This window comes from Palaemon carinicauda, chromosome 21, assembly GCF_036898095.1.
Source record: "Palaemon carinicauda isolate YSFRI2023 chromosome 21, ASM3689809v2, whole genome shotgun sequence".
Taxonomy (NCBI): domain Eukaryota; kingdom Metazoa; phylum Arthropoda; class Malacostraca; order Decapoda; family Palaemonidae; genus Palaemon; species Palaemon carinicauda.
This window is the reverse complement of record NC_090745.1, coordinates 29,714,330-29,733,322: the sequence shown is the minus strand read 5'-3', so window position 1 is coordinate 29,733,322 and position 18,993 is coordinate 29,714,330. Positions and strand designations below refer to the sequence as shown.

At 40.7% G+C, this 18,993-nt stretch overlaps 3 protein-coding genes across 4 annotated transcripts in view; 2 read left to right on the top strand and 1 right to left on the bottom strand.

The window, feature by feature from the left end:
* Positions 1 to 18,993, bottom strand: part of LOC137615248 (uncharacterized) — a 68,461-nt gene that overhangs the window by 23,658 nt on the left and 25,810 nt on the right. The window lies entirely within an intron of this gene.
* Positions 251 to 2,353, top strand: LOC137614814 (involucrin-like). Its single transcript, XM_068344478.1, has 3 exons — positions 251 to 538; positions 1,192 to 1,455; positions 1,988 to 2,353. The coding sequence occupies exons 1-3, from the start codon at positions 251 to 253 to the stop codon at positions 2,351 to 2,353; spliced, it is 918 nt and encodes a 305-aa protein (XP_068200579.1).
* On the top strand, positions 7,488 to 17,392 carry LOC137614813 (semenogelin-2-like). Its single transcript, XM_068344477.1, has 8 exons — positions 7,488 to 7,565; positions 8,490 to 8,708; positions 9,255 to 9,415; positions 9,639 to 9,828; positions 10,181 to 10,415; positions 12,673 to 12,887; positions 13,809 to 14,144; positions 17,186 to 17,392. Exons 1-8 carry the CDS (start codon positions 7,488 to 7,490, stop codon positions 17,390 to 17,392), a joined length of 1,641 nt encoding a protein of 546 aa, XP_068200578.1.

Below are 18,993 nucleotides of genomic sequence, written 5' to 3'. Positions count from 1 at the left end.
CACAGCAAAAAGTCACCATTGCTTCTCAGGAAAAGCAACATGGTCTTTTATTAATGAATGACCTTTCACAGGACGAAGTCACCATTGCTTCTCAGGAAAAGCAACAGGGTCCTTTTTTTAATAAAGGACCTCTCACTGGACGAGGTCATAATTGCTTCTCAGGAAAAGCAACAGGGTCTTTTATTAATTAAGGACCTCTCTGTAGGAAGACACCATTGCTTCTCAGGAAAAGCAACAGTGTCTTTTATTAATGAAGGACCTCTCACTGGATGAAGTCACCATTGCTTTCCAGGAAAAGCAACACGGTCTTTCATTAATGAAGCACCTTTCACAGCAAAAAGTCACCATTGCTTCTCAGGAAAAACAACAGGGTCTTTTATTAATTGAGGACCTCTCACTGGAGGAAGTCACCATTGCTTCACAGGAAGAGCAACAGGGTCTTTTGTTAATGAAGCACCTTTCAGAGCACGAAGTCACCATTGCTTCTCAGGAAAAGCAACAGGGTCTTTTATCAATTAAGGACCTCTCACTGGAAGAAGTCACCATTGCTTCTCAGGAAAAGCAACAGGGTCTTTCAGTAATTAAGGACCTCTCACTGGAGGAAGTCACCATTGCTTCTCAGGAAAAGCAACAGGGTCTTTTATTAATGAAGAACCTTTCACAGCAAGAAGTCACCATTGCTTTTCAGGAAAAGCAACAAGGTCTTTTATTAAATAAGAACCTTTCACTGAACGAAATCACCATTGTTCTCAGGAAAAGCAAAAGGGTCTTTCATCAATTAAGGACCTCACAATGGACGAAGTAACCATTGCTTCTCAAGAAAAGGAAAAGGGTCTTTTATCAGTTTAAACTTCTCACTTGACGAAGGCAACATTGCTTCTCAGGAAAAGAAACACGGTCTTTCATTATTCAAGGACCTTTCACAGCATGAAGTCGCCATTGCTTTTCAAGAAAAGCAACAGAGTCTTTTATTGATTAAGGACCTCTCACTGGAGGAAGTTACCATTGCTTCTCAGGAAAAGCAACGGGATCTTTTATTAATTAAGAACCTCTCACTGGACAAAGTCACCATTGCATCTCAGGAAAAGCAACAGGGTCTTTTATTAATGAAGGACCTCTCTCTGGACGAAGTCACCATTGCTTCTCAGGAAAAAGCAACAGGGTTTTTCATTAATCAAGGACCTTTCACAGCACGAAGTCGCCATTGCTTCTCAGGAAAAGCAACAGAGTCTTTTATTAATCAAGGACCTCTCACTGGAGGAAGTCACTATTGCTTCTCAGGAAAAGCAACAGGGTCTTTTATTAATTAAGGACCTCTCACTGGAGGAAGTCACCATTGTTTCTCAGGAAATGCAACAGGGTCTTTCATTAATCAAGGACCTCTCACTGGACGAAGTCACCATTGCTTCTCAGGAAAAAGCAACAGGGTCTTTCATTAATCAAAGACCTTTCACAGCAAGAAGTCGCCATTGCTTCTCAAGAAAAGCAACAGAGTCTTTTATTAATCAAGGACCTCTCACTGGAGGAAGTCACTATTGCTTCTCAGGAAAAGCAACAGGGTCTTTTATTAATTAAGGACCTCTCACTGGACAAAGTCCCCATTGCATCTCAGGAAAAGCAACAGGGTCTTTTATTAATTAAGGACCTCTCACTGGACGAAGTCACCATTGCTTCTCAGGAAAAAGCAACATGTTCTTTTATTAATCAAGGACCTTTCACAGCAAGAAGTCACTATTGCTTCTCAGGAAAAGCAACATAGTCTTTTAATAATCAAGGACCTCTCACTGGAGGAAGTAACTATTGCTTCTCAGGAAAAGCAACAGGGTCTTTTATTAATTAAGGACCTCTCACTGGAAGAAGTCACCATTGCTTCCCAGGAAATGTAACAGGGTCTTTAATTAATTAAGGACCTCTCAATGGACGAAGTCACCATTGCTTCTCAGGAAAAAGCAAAACGGTCTTTCATTAATCAAGGATCCTCTCACAGCACGAAGTCGCCATTGCTTCTCAGGAAAAGCAACAGAGTCTTTTATTAATCAAGGACCTCTCACTGGAGGAAGTCACTATTGCTTCTCAGGAAAAGCAACAGAGTCTTTTATTAATTAAGGACCTCTCACTGAACAAAGTCACCATTGCATCTCAGGAAAAGGAACAGGGTCTTTTATTAATTAAGGACCTCTCACTGGAGGAAGTCACCATTGCTTTTCAGGAAAAGCAACAGGGTCTTTTATTATTGAAGCACCTTTCCCAGCACGAAGTCACCATTGCTTCTCAGGAAAAGCAACATGGTCTTCTATTAATTAAGGACCTCTCACTGAACGAAATCACCATTGTTTCTCAGGAAAAGCAATAGGGTCTTTTATTAGTTAAGGACCTCTCACCGGTGGAAGTCACTATTGCTTCCCAAGAAATGCAACAGGGTCTTTAATTAATTAAGGACCTCTCACTGGAGGAAGTCACCATTGCCTCTCAGGAAAAGCAACATAGTCTTTTATTAATTAAGGACATCTCACTGGACGAAGTCACCATTGCTTCTCGGAAAAAGCAACAGGGTCTTTTATTAGTTAAGGACCTCTCACCGGTGGAAGTCACTATTGCTTCCCAAGAAATGCAACAGGGTCTTTAATTAATTAAGGACCTCTCACTGGAGGAAGTCACCATTGCATATCAGGAAAAGCAACAGGGTTTTTTTATTAATTAAGGACCTCTCACTGGAAGAAGTCACCATTGCTTCTCAGGAAAAGCAACAGGGACTTTTATTGATTAATGACCTCTCACTGGAGGAAGTCACCATTGCTTCTCAGGAAAAGCAACAGGGGGTTTTATTAATGTAGTACCTTTCACGGCATGAAGTCACCATTGCTTCTCAAGAAATGCAACAGGGTCTTTTATTAATTAAGGACCTCTCACTGGAGGAAGTCACCATTGCATCTCAGGAAAAGCAACAGGGTTTTTTATTGATTAAGGACCTCTCACTGGAAGAAGTCACCATTGCTTCTCAGGAAAAGCAACAGGGTCTTTTATTAATTAAGGACCTCTCACTGGAGGAAGTCACCATTGCATCTCAGGAAAAGCAACAGGGTTTTTTATTACTTAAGGACATCTCACTGGAAGAAGTCACCATTGCTTCTCAGGAAAAGCAACAGGGTCATTTATTAATTAAGGACCTCTTACTGGAGGAAGTCACCATTGCATCTCAGGAAAAGCAACAGGGTTTTTTATTAATTAAGGACCTCTCACTGGAAGAAGTCACCATTGCTTCTCAGGAAAAGAAACAGGGTCATTTATTAATTAAGGACCTCTCACTGGAGGAATTCACCATTGCTTCTCAGGAAAAGCAACAGGGTCTTTTATTAATTAGGGATCTCTCACAGGACGAAGTCAGCATTTTTCTCAGGAAAATCAACAGAGAGTTTTACTAATTAAGGACCCTCTTACAGGAGGAAGTCACCATTCCTTGGCAGGTGAAGAAACAGGGTCTTTTAGTAATTAAGGCCCTCTCACAGGACGAACTCACCATTGCTTCCCAGGGAAAACAACAGGGTCTTCTATTATTTAAGGACTTTTCACAGGACAAACTCACAATTGCTTTTTAGGAAAATCAACAGGGTCTTTTATTAATTAAGGTCCTCTCATTGTACGAAGTTACCATTGCTTCACAGGAAAAGCAACAAGGTCTTTTATTAATTAAAGACCTTTGACTGAACGAAGTCACCATATCTTTGCAAGAAAAGCAACAGGGTCTCTTATTAATTAAGGACTGTTCACAGGACGAAGTCCCAATTGCTTCTCAGGAAAAGCTACAGGGTCTTTTAGCAATTATGGACCTTTCACAGGATGAAATCACCATTGCTTCTCAGGTTAAGGAATAGGGACTTTTATTAATTAAGGTCCTCTTACTGGACGAAGTCAGCATTCCTTCTCAAGAAAAGGAATAGGGACTTTTATTAATTAAAGTCCTCTCACTAGACGAAGTCAGCATTACTTCTTAAGAAAAGGAATAGGGTCTTTTATTAATTAAGGACCTCCCACTGGAAGAATTCACCATTGCTTCTCAGGAAAAATAACAGGGTCTTCTATTAATCAAGGTCCTCTCAGAGGACGAAGTCACCGTTGATTCTCAGGAAAAACATCCGAGTCTTTTAGTAATTCTAGGATCTCTCACAGGAAGAAGTGACCATTGCTTCTCAGGAAAAGAAACAGGGTCTTATATTAATGAAGGACTTCTCACTGGACGAAGTCACCATTGCTTCGCAGGAAAAGTGACAGGGTCTTTTATTAATTAAGGACTTCTCACTGGACGAAGTCACCATTGCTTCTCAGGAAAAGCAACAGGGTCATTTATCAATTAAAGACCTCTCATAGGACGGGGTCGCCATTGCTTCTCAAGAAAAGCCACAGGGTCTTTAGTTAATGAAGGACCTCTCACGTGAGGAAGTCACCATTGCTTGGCAGGAAAAGAAACGGGGTTTTTTAGTAATTAATGACCTCTCACTGGACGAATTCACCATTGCTTCTCAGGAAAAACAACCGGGTCTTTTATTAATTAAGGACTTTTTACAGATCGAGGTCACCATTACTTCTTAGGAAAAGCAACAGTGTCTTTTTTAATAAAGGACCTCTCACTGGACGAGGTCACAATTGCTTCTCAGGAAAAACATCCGAGTCTTTTAGTAATTTTAGGATCTCTCACAGGACGAAGTCACCATTGCTTCTCAGGAAAAGCAACAGGGTCTTTTATCAATTAAGGGCCTCTCACAGGACGAAGTCACCATTGCTTCTCAGGAAAAGCTACATGGTCTTTTAATAATGAAGGGACTCTCACTGGACGAAGTCACCATTGTTACTCAGGAAAAGTAACACGGTCTTTTATCAATTAAAGACCTCTCACAGGACGAAGTCACCATTGCTCCAAAGGAAAAGCAACAGGGTCCTTTTTTTAATAAAGGACCTCTCACTGGACGAGGTCATAATTGCCTCTCAGGAAAAATATCCGAGTCTTTTAGTAATTTTAGGATCTCTCACAGGACGAAGTCACCATTGCTTCTCAGGAAAAGCAACAGGGTCTTTTATTAAATAAGGACCTCTCACTGGAGGAAGACACCATTGCTTCTCAGGAGAAGCAACAGGGTCTTTTATTAATGAAGGACCTCTCACTGGACGAAGTAACCATTGCTTCTCAGGAAAAGCAACACAGTCTTTCAATAATGAAGCACCTTTCACAGCAAAAAGTCACCATTGCTTCTCAGGAAAAGCAACGGGGTCTTTTATTAATTAAGGACCTCTCACTGGAGGAAGTCACCATTGCTTCTCAGGAAAAGCAACAGGGTCTTTTGTTAATGAAGCACCTTTCACAGCATGAAGTCACCATTGCTTCTCAGGAAAAGCAACAGGGTCTTTCATCAATTAAGGACCTCTTACTGGAAGAAGTCACCATTGCTTCTCAGGAAAAGCAACAGGGTCTTTTATCAATTAAGGACCTCTCACTGGAGGAAGTCACCATTGCTTCTCTGGAAAAGCAACAAGGTCTTTTATTAATGAAGCACCTTTCACAGCAAAAAGTCACCATTGCTTCTCAGGAAAAGCAACGGGGTCTTTTATTAATTAAGGACCTCTCACTGGAGGAAGTCACCATTGCTTCTCGGGAAAAGCAACAGGGTCTTTTGTTAATGAAGCACCTTTCACAGCATGAAGTCACCATTGCTTCTCAGGAAAAGCAACAGGGTTTTTTATCAATTAAGGACCTCTTACTGGAAGAAGTCACCATTGCTTCTAAGGAAAAGCAACAGGGTCTTTTATCAATTAAGGACCTCTTACTGGACGGGGTTGCCATCGCTTCTCAAGAAAAGCAACAGGGTCTTTTATCAATTAAAGCCCTCTCATAGGGCGAAGTCACCATTGCTTCTCAGGAAAAGCAACAGGGTCTTTTACAAATAAAGGACCTCTCACTGGATGAAGTCACCATTGCTACTCAGAAAAGCAACAGGGTCTCTTATTAATTAAGGACCGTTCACAGGACGAAGTCACAATTGCTTCTCAGGAAAAGCAACAGGGTCTTTTATTAATAAAGGACCTCTCACTGGATGAAGTCACTATTGCTTCTCAGGAAAAGCAACAGGGTCTTTTAGTAATAAAAGACCTCTCACTGAACAAAGTCAACATGGCTTCTTAGGAAAAGTGACAGGAGAAGCAACATAGTCCTTAATTAATTATGGACCTCTCATGAAAGAAAGTTGCCATTGCTTCTCCGGGGGAGAAACAGGGTCTTTCAATAATTAAGTACCTCTCGAGGGAGAAAATCACCATTGCTTCTCAAAAGAAGCAATAGGGTCTTTTAGTAATCAAGAACCTCACAGGAGGAAGTCTAAACTGTATCTCAAAGAAATCAACAGGGTCTTTCAGTAATTAAGGACCTCTCACAGGAAGAAGTCTAAATTGCTTCTCAGGGGAAGTAACTGGGTCTTTTAGTAATAATGACGTTTCACGGGAGAAAGTCACCATTGCTTCTCAGGGGAAGCAACATGATCTTTTATAAATTAAGGACCTCTCACGGGAAGAGGTCACCATTGCTTCTCAGGAAAAGGAATAGGGTCTTTTATTAATTAAAGACCTCCAACTTGATGAAGTCACCATTGCTTCTCAAGAAAAGCAACAGGGTATTTTTATCAATTAAGGACCTCTCACAGGACAAAGCCACCATTGCTTCTCATGAAAAGCAACAGGGTCTTTTATCAATTAAGGACCTCTCACAGGACGAAGTCACCATTGTTTCTCAGGAAAAGCAACAGGGTCTTTTATCAATTAAGGACCTCTCACTGGACGAAGTCACCATTGCATCTCAGGAAAAGCAACAGGGTCTTTTATCAATTAAGGACCTCTCACTGGACGAAGTCACCATTGCTTCTCGGGAAAAGCAACAGGGTCTTTTAATAATCAAGGACCTCTCACCAGAGGAGGTCACCATTGCTTGCCAGGAGAAGAAACAGGGTATTTTAGAAATTATGGACCTCTCACTGGATTAAGTAAACATTACTTCTCACGTAAAGCAACAGGATCTTTTATCAATTAAGGACCTCTCACTGGATGGAAAACATAGCTTCTCACGTAAAGCAACAGGGTCTTTTATCAATTAAGGACCTCTCGCTGGATGAAGTAAACATGGCTTCTCACGTAAAGCAACAGGGTCTTTTATCAATTAAGGACCTCTCACTGGATGAAATAAACATTGCTTCTCACGTTAAGCAACAGGATCTTTTATCAATTAAGGACCTCTCACTGGATGAAGTAAACATTGCTTCTCGCGTAAAACAACAGGGTCTTTTATCAATTAAGGACCTCTCACTGGATGAAGAAAACATTGCTCTCACGTAAAACAACCGGGTCTTTTATCAATTAAGGACCTCTCACTGGATGAAGTAAACATTGATTCTCACGTAAAGCAACAGGGTCTTTTATCAATTAAGGACCTCTCACTGCATAAAGTAAACATGGCTTCTCACGTAAAGCAACAGGGTCTTTTATCAATTAAGGACCTCTCACAGGATAAAGTAAACATTGCTTATAACGTAAAGCAACAGGGTCTTTTATCAATCAAGGACCTCTCACTGGATTAAGTAAACATTGCTTCTCACGTAAAGCAACAGGGTCTTTTATCAATTAAGGACCTCTCAATGGATGAAGTAAACATTGCTTCTCACATAAAGCAACAGGGTCTTTTATCAATTAAAGACCTGTCACTGGATGAAGTAACCATTGCTTCTTAGGAAAAGCAACAAAGTTTTTTGCTAATTAAAGACCTATCACGGGAGGAAGTCACCATTGCTTGCCAGGAGAAGAGACAGGGTATTTTAGTAATTATGGACCTCTCACAGGACGAAATCACCATTGCTTCTCAGGCGAAGCAACAGGGTATTTTATTAATTAAAGACCTCTCACTGGACGAAGTCCCCATTGCTTCTCAGGAAAAGAAACAGGGTCTTTTATTAATTAAGGACCCCTCACAACACGAAGTCACCATTGCTTCTCAGGAAAAGCAACAGGGTCTTTTATTAATAAAGAACCTCTCACTGGACGAAGTCACCATTGCTTCTCAGTTAAAGCAACAGGGTCTTTTATTAATAAAGGACCTCTAACTGAAAGAGGGCACCATTGCTTAACAGGAAAAGCAACAGGGTCTTTTATCAATTAAAGACCTCTCATAGGACGAAGTCACCATTGCTTCTCAGGAAAAGCAACAAGGTCTTTTATTAATAAAGGACCTCTCACTGAACGAAGTCACTATGGCTTCTCAGGAAAAGCAACAGGGTCTTTTATTAATTAAGGACCTCTCACTGGACAAAGTCACCATTACTTCTCAGGAAAAGCAACAGGGTCTTTTATTAATGAAGGACCTCTCACAAAAAAAAGTCACCATTGCTTCTCAGGAAAAGTAACAGGGTCTTTTATTAATTAAGGACCTCTCACTGGACGAAATCACCATTGTTTCTCAGGAAAAGCAACAGGGTCTTTTATTAATTAAGGACCTCTCACTAGACGAAGTCACCATTGCTTCTCGGGAAAAGCAACAAGGTCTTTTATCAATTAAAGACCTCTCAGAGGACGGGGTCACAATTGCTTCTAGAGAAAAGCAACAGGGTCTTTTATTAATGCAGGACCTCTCACTGGAGGAAGTCACCATTGCTTGGCAGGGGAAGAAACGGGGTCTTTTAGTAATTGAGGACCTCTGACTGGACGAAGTCACCATTGCTTCTCACGAAAAAAAAACAGGGTCTTTTATAAATTAAGGACCTCTGACTGGACAAATTCACCATTGCTTTTCAGGAAAAGCAACAGGGTCTTTTATTAATTAAGGTCCTCTCACTGAACGAAGTCAGCATTGCTTCTCAGAAAAGGAATAGGGTCTTTTATCAATTAAGGTCTTCTCACTGGACGAAGTCAGCATTGCTTCTCAAGATAAGGAATAGGGTCTTTTATTAATTAAGGACCTCTCACTAGAAGAAGTCACCATTGCTTTTCAAGGAAAAGCAACAGGGTTTTCTATTAATCAAGGTCCTCTAACAGGACGAAGTCACCGTTGATTCCCAGGAAAAACAACCGGGTCTTTTATTAATTAAGGACTTTTTACAGATCAATGTCATCATTTCTTCTCAGGAAAAGCAACGGGTCTTTTTTAATAAGGACCTCTCACTGGACGAGTCACATTGCTTCTCAGGAAAAGCAACAGGGTCTTTTAGTAATTTTAGGATCTTTCACAGGACGAAGTCACCATTGCTTCTCAGGAAAAGCAACAGGGTCTTTTATTAAATAAGGACCTCTCACAGGACGAAGTCACCATAGCTTCTCAGGAAAAGCAACATGGTCTTTTATTAATGAAGGACCTCTCACTGGACGAAGTTACCATTGTTTCTCAGGAAAAGTAACACGGTCTTTTATCAATTAAGGACCTCTCACAGGACGAAGTCACCATTGCTTCTCAGGAAAAGCAACAGGGTCTTTTTTTAGTAAAGGACCTCTCACTGGACGAGGTCACAATTGCTTCTCAGGAAAAATATCCGAGTCTTTTCGTAAACTTAGGATCTCTCACAGAACGAAGTCACCATTGCTTCTCATGAAAAGTAACACGGTCTTTTATTAATTAGGTACTTCTCACAGGACGAAGTCACCATTGCTTTTCAGGAAAAGCAACATGGTCTTTCATTAATCAAGGGCCTTTCACAGAACGAAGTCACCATTGCTTCTCAGGAAAAGCAACAGGGTCTTTTATTAATTAAGAACCTCTCACTGGAGGAAGTCACCAATTGCTTCTCAGGAAAAGCAACAGGGTCTTTTGTTAATGAAACACATTTCACAGCACGAAGTCACCATTGCTTCTCAGGAAAAGCAACATGGTCTTTTATTAATGAAGGACCTCTCACTGGAGGAAGTCACCATTGCTTCTCAGGAAAAGCAACAGGGTCTTTTATTAATGAAGCACCTTTCACAGCACGAAGTCACCATTGCTTCTCAGGAAAAGCAACATGGTCTTTTATTAATTAAGGACCTCTCACTGAACGAAGTCGCCATTCCTTCTTAGGAAAAGTAACACGGTCTTTTATCAATTAAAGACCTCTCATACGAAGAAATTTCCATTGCTTCTCAGGAAAAGCAACAGGGTCTTTTATCAATTAAAGCCCTCTCATAGGGCGAAGTCACCATTGCTTCTCAGGAAAAGCAACAGGGTCTTTTACAAATAAAGGACCTCTCACTGGATGAAGTCACCATTGCTACTCAGAAAAAGCAACAGGGTCTCTTATTAATTAAGGACCGTTCACAGGACGAAGTCACAATTGCTTCTCAGGAAAAGCAACAGGGTCTTTTATTAATAAAGGACCTCTCACTGGATGAAGTCACTATTGCTTCTCAGGAAAAGCAACAGGGTCTTTTAGTAATAAAAGACCTCTCACTGAACAAAGTCAACATGGCTTCTTAGGAAAAGTGACAGTCTTTTATTAATTAAGGACCTCTCACAGGACAAACTCACCATTGCCTTCTCAGGAAAAGCAACAAGGTCTTTTATCAATTAAAGACCTCTCATAGGACGGGGTCGCCATTGCTTCTCAAGAAAAGCAACAGGGTCTTTAGTTAATGAAGGACCTCTCACGTGAGGAAGTCACCATTGCTTAGCAAGAGAAGAAACGGGGTCTTTTAGTAATTAAGGACCTCTGACTGGACGAAGTCACCATTGCTTCTCACAAAAAAACAGGGTCTTTTATTAATTAAGGACCTCTCACTGGACGAATTCACCATTGCTTCTCAGGAAAAGCAACAGGGTCTTTTATTAATTAAGGACCTCTCACAAGAGAACTCACAATTGCTTCTAAGGAAAAGCAACGAGGTCTTTTATTAATTAAGATACTCTCACTGGACGAAGTTAGCATTGCTTCTCAGGAAAAGGAATAGGGTCTTTTATTAATTAAGGTCCTCTCACTGGACGAAGTCAGCATTCCTTTTCAAGAAAAGGAATAGGGACTTTTATTAATTAAGGTCCTCTCACTGGATGAAGTCAGCATTGCTTTTCGAGAAAAGGAATAGGGTCTTTTATTAATTAAGGACCTCTCACTGGACGAATTCACCATTGCTTCTCAGGAAAAATAGCAGGGTCTTATATTAATTAAAGAACTCTTACTGGACAAAGTCATCATTACTTCTCAGGAAAAGCAACAGGGTCTTTTATTAATGAAGGACCTCTCACTGGACGAAGTCACCATTGCTTCTCAGGAAAAGTGACAGTCTTTTATTAATTAAGAACCTCTCACTGGACGAAGTCACCATTGCTTCTCAGGAAAAGCAACAGGGTCTTTTATCAATTAAAGACCTCTCATAGGACGGGGTTGCCATCGCTTCTCAAGAAAAGCAACAGGGTCTTTAGTTAATGAAGGACCTTTCACGTGAGGAAGTCACCATTGCTTGGCAAGAGAAGAAACGGGGTCTTTTAGTAATTAAGGACCTCTGACTGGACGAAGTCACCATTGCTTCTCACAAAAAAAACAGGGTCTTTTATTAATTAAGGACCTCTCACTGGACGAATTCACCATTGCTTCTCAGGAAAAGCAACAGAGTCTTTTATTAATTAAGGACCTCTCACAAGAGAACTCACAATTGCTTCTAAGGAAAAGCAACGAGGTCTTTTATTAATTAAGATCCTCTCAATGGACGAAGTTAGCATTGCTTCCCAGGAAAAGGAATAGGGACTTTTATTAATTAAGGTCCTCTCACTGGACGAAGTCAGCATTCCTTTTCAAGAAAAGGAATAGGGACTTTTATTAATTAAGATCCTCTCACTGGAAGAAGTCACCATTGCTTCTCACGAAAAAAAACAGGGTCTTTTATTAATTAAGGACCTCTCACTGGACGAATTCACCATTGCTTCTCAGGAAAAGCAACAGGGTCTTTTATTAATTAAGGACCTCTCACAAGAGAACTCACAATTGCTTCTAAGGAAAAGCAACGAGGTCTTTTATTAATTAAGATCCTCTCAATGGAGAAGTTAGCATTGCTTCCCAGGAAAAGGAATAGGGACTTTTATTAATTAAGGTCCTCTCACTGGACGAAGTCAGCATTCCTTCTCAAGAAAATGAAATAGGGACTTTTATTAATTAAGGACCTCTCACTGGATGAAGTCAGCATTGCTTTTCGAGAAAAGGAATAGGGTCTTTTATTAATTAAGGACCTCCCACTGGAAGAAGTCACCATTGCTTCTCAGGAAAAACAACAGGGTCTTCTACTAATCAAGGTCCTCTCACAGGACGAAGTCACCGTTGATTCTCAGGAAAAACAACCGGTTTTTTTTTATTAATTAAGGACTTTTTACAGATAGAGGTCACCATTCCTTCTTAGGGAAAAGCAACAGTGTCTTTTTTTAATAAAAGAACTCTCACTGGTCGAGGTCACAATTGCTTCTCAGGAAAAACATCCGAGTCTTTCAGTAATTTTAGGATCTTTCACAGGACGAAGTCACCATTGCTTCTCAGGAAAAGCAACAAGGTCTTTTATCAATTAAGGACCTCTCACAGGACGAAGTCACCATTGCTTCTCAGGAAAAGCAACATAGTCTTTTATTAATGAAGGACCTTTCACTGGACGAAGTCACCATTGTTACTCAGGAAAAGTAACACTGTCTTTTATCAATTAAAGACCTCTCACTGGACGAAGTCACCATTGCTTCTCAGGAAAAGCAACAGGGTCTTTTATTAATTAAGGACCTCTCACTGGAGGAAGTCACCATTGCTTCTCAGGAAAAGCAACAGGGTCTTTTATTAATGAAGAACCTGTCACAGCAAGAAGTCACCATTGCTTCTCAGGAAGAGCAACAGGGTTTTTCATCAATTAAGGACCTTACAATGGACGAAGTAACCATTGCTTCTCAGGAAAAGCAACAGGGTCTTTTATCAGTTTAAAACTTCTCACTTGACGAAGGCACCATTGCTTCTCAGGAAAAGCAACACGGTCTTTCATTATTCAAGGACCTTTCACAGCATGAAGTCGCCATTGCTTTTCAAGAAAAGCAACAGAGTCCTTTATTGATTAAGGACCTCTCACTGGAGGAATTTACCATTGCTTCTCAGGAAAAGCAACAGGGTCTTTTATTATTTAAGGACATCTCACTAGACAAAGTTACCATTGCATCTCAGGAAAAGCAACAGGGTCTTTTATTAATTAAGGACCTCTCACTGGACAAAGTCACCATTGCATCTCAGGAAAAAGCAACAGGGTCTTTCATTAATCAAGGACCATTCACAGCACGAAGTAGCCATTGCTTCTCAGGAAAAGAAATAGAGTCTTTTATTAATCAAGGACCTCTCACTGGAGGAAGTCACTATTGCTTCTCAGGAAAAGCAACAGGGTCTTTTATTAATTAAGGACCTCTCACTGGAAGAAGTCACCATTGCTTCTCAGGAAATGTAACAGGGTCTTTCATTAATCAAGGACCTCTCACTGGACGAAGTCACCATTGCTTCTCAGGAAAAAGCAACAGGGTCTTTCATTAATCAAGGACCTTTCACAGCACAAAGTCGCCATTGCTTCTCAGGAAAAGCAACAGAGTCTTTTATTAATCAAGGACCTCTCACTGGAGGAAGTCACTATTGCTTCTCAGGAAATGCAACAGGGTCTTTTATTAATTAAGGACCTCTCACTGGAAGAAGTCACCATTGCTTCTCAGGAAATGCAACAGGGTCTTTCATTAATCAAGGACCTCTCACTGGACGAAGTCACCATTGCTTCTCAGGAAAAAGAAACAGGGTCTTTCATTAATCAAGGACCTTTCACAGCACAAAGTCGCCATTGCTTCTCAGGAAAAGCAACAGGGTCTTTTATTAATTAAGGACCTCTCACTGGACAAAGTTACCATTGCATCTCAGGAAAAGCAACAGGGTCTTTTATTAATTAAGGACCTCTCACTGGACGAAGTCACCATTGCTTCTCAGGAAAAACAACAGGGTCTTTTATTAATTGAGGACCTCTCAATGGAGGACGTCACCATTGCTTCTCAGGGAAAGCAACAGGGTCTTTTGTTAATGAAGCACCTCTCACAGCACAAAGTCACCATTGCTTCTCAGGAAAAGCAACAGGGTCTTTTATCAATTAAGGACCTCTCACTGGAAGAAGTCACCATTGCTTCTCAGGAAAAGCAACAGGGTCTTTTATTAATTAAGGACCTCTCACTGGAGGAAGTCACCATTGCTTCTCAGGAAAAGCAACAGGGTCTTTTATTAATGAAGAACCTTTCACATCAAGAAGTCACCATTGCTTCTCAGGAAGAGCAACAGGGTTTTTCATCAATTAAGGACCTTACAATGGACGAAGTAACCATTGCTTCTCAGGAAAAGCAACAGGGTCTTTTATCAGTTTAAAACTTCTCACTTGACGAAGGCACCATTGCTTCTCAGGAAAAGCAACACGGTCTTTCATTATTCAAGGACCTTTCACAGCACGAAGTAGCCATTGCTTCTCAGGAAAAGCAACAGAGTCTTTTATTAATCAAGGACCTCTCACTGGAGGAAGTCACTATTGCTTCTCAGGAAAAGCAACAGGGTCTTTTATTAATTAAGGACCTCTCACTGGAAGAAGTCACCATTGCTTCTCAGGAAATGTAACAGGGTCTTTCATTAATCAAGGACCTCTCACTGGACGAAGTCACCATTGCTTCTCAGGAAAAAGCAACAGGGTCTTTCATTAATCAAGGACCTTTCACAGCACAAAGTCGCCATTGCTTCTCAGGAAAAGCAACAGAGTCTTTTATTAATCAAGGACCTCTCACTGGAGGAAGTCACTATTGCTTCTCAGGAAATGCAACAGGGTCTTTTATCAATTAAGGACCTCTCACTGGAGGAAGTCACTATTGCTTCTCAGGAAATGCAACAGGGTCTTTCATTAATCAAGGACCTCTCACTGGACGAAGTCACTATTGCTTCTCAGGAAAAAGCAACAGGGCCTTTCATTAATCAAGGACCTTTCACAGCACAAAGTCGCCATTGCTTCTCAGGAAAAGCAACAGAGTCTTTTATTAATCAAGGACCTCTCACTGGAGGAAGTCACTATTGCTTTTCAGGAAAAGCAACAGGGTCATTTATTAATTAAGGACCTCTCACTGGACAAAGTTACCATTGCATCTCAGGAAAAGCAACAGGGTCTTTTATTAATTAAGGACCTCTCACTGGAAGAAGTCACCATTGCTTCTCAGGAAAAAGCAACAGGGTCTTTCATTAATCAAAGACCTTTCACAGCAAAAAGTCGCCATTGCATCTCAGGAAAAGCAACAGAGTCTTTTATTAATCAAGGACCTCTCACTGGAGAAAGTCACTATTGCTTCTCAGGAAAAGCAACAGGGTCTTTTATTAATTAAGGACCTCTCACTGGAAAAAGTCACCATTGCTTCTCAGGAAAAGCAACAGGGTCTTTAATTAATTAAGGACCTCTCACTGGACGAAGTCACCATTGCTTCTCAGGAAAAAGCAACAGGGTCTTTCATTAATCAAGGACCTTTCACAGGAAGAAGTCGCCATTGCTTCTCAGGAAAAGCAACAGAGTCTTTTATTAATCAAGGACCTCTCACTGGAGAAGTCACTATTGCTTCTCAGGAAAAGCAACAGGGTCTTTTATTAATTAAGGACCTCTCACTGGAAAAAGTCACCATTGCTTCTCAGGAAAAGCAACAGGGTCTTTTATTAATTAAGGACCTCTCACTGCGAAGTCACCATTGCTTCTCAGGAAATGCAACAGGGTCTTTTATTAATTAAGGACCTCTCACTGGAGAAGTCACCATTGCTTCTCAGGAAAAGCAACAGAGTCTTTTATTAATTAAGGACCTCTCACTGGAGGAAGTCACCATTGCTTCTCAGGAAAAGCAACAGGGTCTTTTATTAATTAAGGACCTTCACAGACGAAGTCACCATTGCTTCTCAGGAAAAGCAACATGTTCTTTTATTAATTAAGGACCTCTCACTGAACAAGAATCACCATTGCTTCTCAGGAAAAGCAATAGGGTCTTTTATTAATTAAGGACCTCTCACTGGAGAAGTCACCATTGCTTCTCAGGAAAAGCAACAGAGTCTTTTATTAATTAAGACCTCTCACTGGAGGAAGTCACCATTGCTTCTCAGGAAAAGCAACAGGTCTTTTATTAATTAAGGACCTCTCACTGGAGAAGTCACCATTGCATCTCAGGAAAAGCAACAAGGTCTTTTATTAATTAAGGACCTCTCACTGGAGGAAGTCACCATTGCTTTTCAGGAAAAGCAACAGGGTCTTTTATTAATTAAGGACCTCTCACTGGAGGAATCACCATTGCTTCTCAGGAAAAGCAACAGGTCTTTTATTAATTAAGGACCTCTCACTGGAGGAAGTCACCATTGCTTCTCAGGAAAAGCAACAGTGTCTTTTTATTAATTAAGGACCTCTCACTGGAAGAAGTCACCATTGCTTCTCAGGAAAAGCAACAGGGTCTTTTATTAATTAAGGACCTCTCACTGGAGGAAGTCACCATTGCTTCTCAGGAAAAGCAACAGGGTCTTTTATAATGTAAGGACCTCTCACTGGAGAATCACCATTGCTTCTCAGGAAATGCAACAGGGTCTTTTATTAATTAAGGACCTCTCACTGGAGGAAGTCACCATTGCTCTCAGGAAAAGCAACAGGTTTTTTATTAATTAAGGACCTCTCACTGGAAGAAGTCACCATTGCTTCTCAGGAAAAGCAACAGGGTCTTTTATTAATTAAGGACCTCTCACTGGAGGAAGTCACCATTGCTTCTCAGGAAAAGCAACAGGGTCTTTTATTAATTAGGGACTCTCACAGGATGAAATCACCATTGCTTCTCAGGAAAATCAACAGGGTCTTTTATTAATTAAGGACCTCTCACTGGAGGAAGTCACCATTGCCTCAGGAAAAGCAACAGGGTCTTTTATTAATTAAGGACCTCTCACTGGAAGAAGTCACCATTGCTTCCCAGGGAAAACAACAGGGTCTTCTATTATTTAAGGACTTTTCACAGGACAAACTCACAATTGCTTTTTAGGAAAAGCAACAGGGTCTTTTATTAATTAAGGTCCTCTCATTGTACGAAGTTACCATTGCTTCACAGGAAAAGCAACAAGGTCTTTTATTAATTAAAGACCTTTGACTGAACGAAGTCACCATATCTTTGCAGGAAAAGCAACAGGGTCTCTTATTAATTAAGGACCGTTCACAGGACGAAGTCCCAATTGCTTCTCAGGAAAAGCTACAGGGTCTTTTAGCAATTATGGACCTTTCACAGGATGAAATCACCATTGCTTCTCAGGAAAAGAAACAGGGTCTTTTATTAATGAAGGACCTCTCACTGGACGAAGTCACCATTGCTTCTCAGGAAAAGTGACAGGGTCTTTTATTAATTAAGGACCTCTAACTGGACGAAGTCACTATTGCGTCTCAGGAAAAGCAACAGGGTCTTTAGTTAATGAAGAACCTCTCACGTGAGGAAGTCACCATTGCTTGGCAGGAAAAGAATTGGGGTTTTTTAGTAATTAATGACCTCTGACTGGATGAAGTCACCATTGCTTCTCACGAAAAAAAACAGGGTTTTTTATTAATTAAGGACCTCTCACTGGACGAATTCACCATTGCTTCTCAGGAAAAACAACCGGGTCTTTTATTAATTAAGGACTTTTTACAGATCGAGGTCACCATTCCTTCTTAGGAAAAGCAACAGTGTCTTTTTTTAATAAAGGACCTCTCACTGGACGAGGTCACAATTGCTTCTCAGGAAAAACATCCGAGTCTTTTAGTAATTTTAGGATCTCTCACAGGACGAAGTCACCATTGCTTCTCAGGAAAAGTAACACGGTCTTTTATCAATTAAGGGCCTCTCACAGGACGAAGTCACCATTGTTACTCAGGAAAAGTAACACGGTCTTTTATCAATTAAAGACCTCTCACAGGACGAAGTCACCATTGCTCCAAAGGAAAAGCAACAGGGTCCTTTTTTTAATAAAGGACCTCTCACTGGACGAGGTCATAATTGCCTCTCAGGAAAAATATCCGAGTCTTTTAGTAATTTTAGGATCTCTCACAGGACGAAGTCACCATTGCTTCTCAGGAAAAGCAACAGGGTCTTTTATTAAATAAGGACCTCTCACTGGAGGAAGACACCATTGCTTCTCAGGAGAAGCAACAGGGTCTTTTATTAATGAAGGACCTCTCACTGGACGAAGTCACCATTGCTTCTCAGGAAAAGCAACACAGTCTTTCATTAATGAAGCACCTTTCACAGCAAAAAGTCACCATTGCTTCTCAGGAAAAGCAACATGGTCTTTTATTAATGAATGACCTTTCACTGGACGAAGTCACCATTGTTACTCAGGAAAAGTAACACGGTCTTTTATCAATTAAAGACCTCTCACAGGACGAAGTCACCATTGCTCCAAAGGAAAAGCAACAGGGTCCTTTTTTTAATAAAGGACCTCTCACTGGACGAGGTCATAATTGCCTCTCAGGAAAAATATCCGAGTCTTTTAGTAATTTTAGGATCTCTCACAGGACGAAGTCACCATTGCTTCTCAGGAAAAGCAACAGGGTCTTTTATTAAATAAGGACCTCTCACTGGAGGAAGACACCATTGCTTCTCAGGAGAAGCAACAGGGTCTTTTATTAATGAAGGACCTCTCACTGGACGAAGTCACCATTGCTTCTCAGGAAAAGCAACACAGTCTTTCATTAATGAAGCACCTTTCACAGCAAAAAGTCACCATTGCTTCTCAGGAAAAGCAACATGGTCTTTTATTAATGAATGACCTTTCAGAGGACGAAGTCACCATTGCTTCTCAGGAAAAGCAACAGGGTCCTTTTTTTAATAAAGGACCTCTCACTGGACGAGGTCATAATTGCTTCTCAGGAAAAGCAACAGGGTCTTTTATTAATTAAGGACCTCTCTGTAGGAAGACACCATTGCTTCTCAGGAAAAGCAACAGTGTCTTTTAT

Bases quoted from the DNA above. Each gene is read 5' to 3' on its own strand.
- LOC137614814 (XM_068344478.1), top strand. From the start codon at position 251: ATGAAGGACCTCTCACTGGATGAAGTCACCATTGCTTTCCAGGAAAAG. The intron at 539-1,191 runs GTCACCATTGCT...GACCTTTCACAG, and splicing joins AGGACCTCTCACTGGAAGAA to CACGAAGTCGCCATTGCTTC. The intron at 1,456-1,987 runs GCAAGAAGTCGC...ATCCTCTCACAG, and splicing joins TTAATCAAAGACCTTTCACA to CACGAAGTCGCCATTGCTTC.
- LOC137614813 (XM_068344477.1), top strand. From the start codon at position 7,488: ATGGCTTCTCACGTAAAGCAACAGGGTCTTTTATCAATTAAGGACCTC. The intron at 7,566-8,489 runs GTAAAGCAACAG...ATTGTTTCTCAG, and splicing joins AAGTAAACATTGCTTATAAC to GAAAAGCAACAGGGTCTTTT. The intron at 9,416-9,638 runs GTAACACGGTCT...TTTATTAATTAG, and splicing joins ACCATTGTTTCTCAGGAAAA to GTACTTCTCACAGGACGAAG.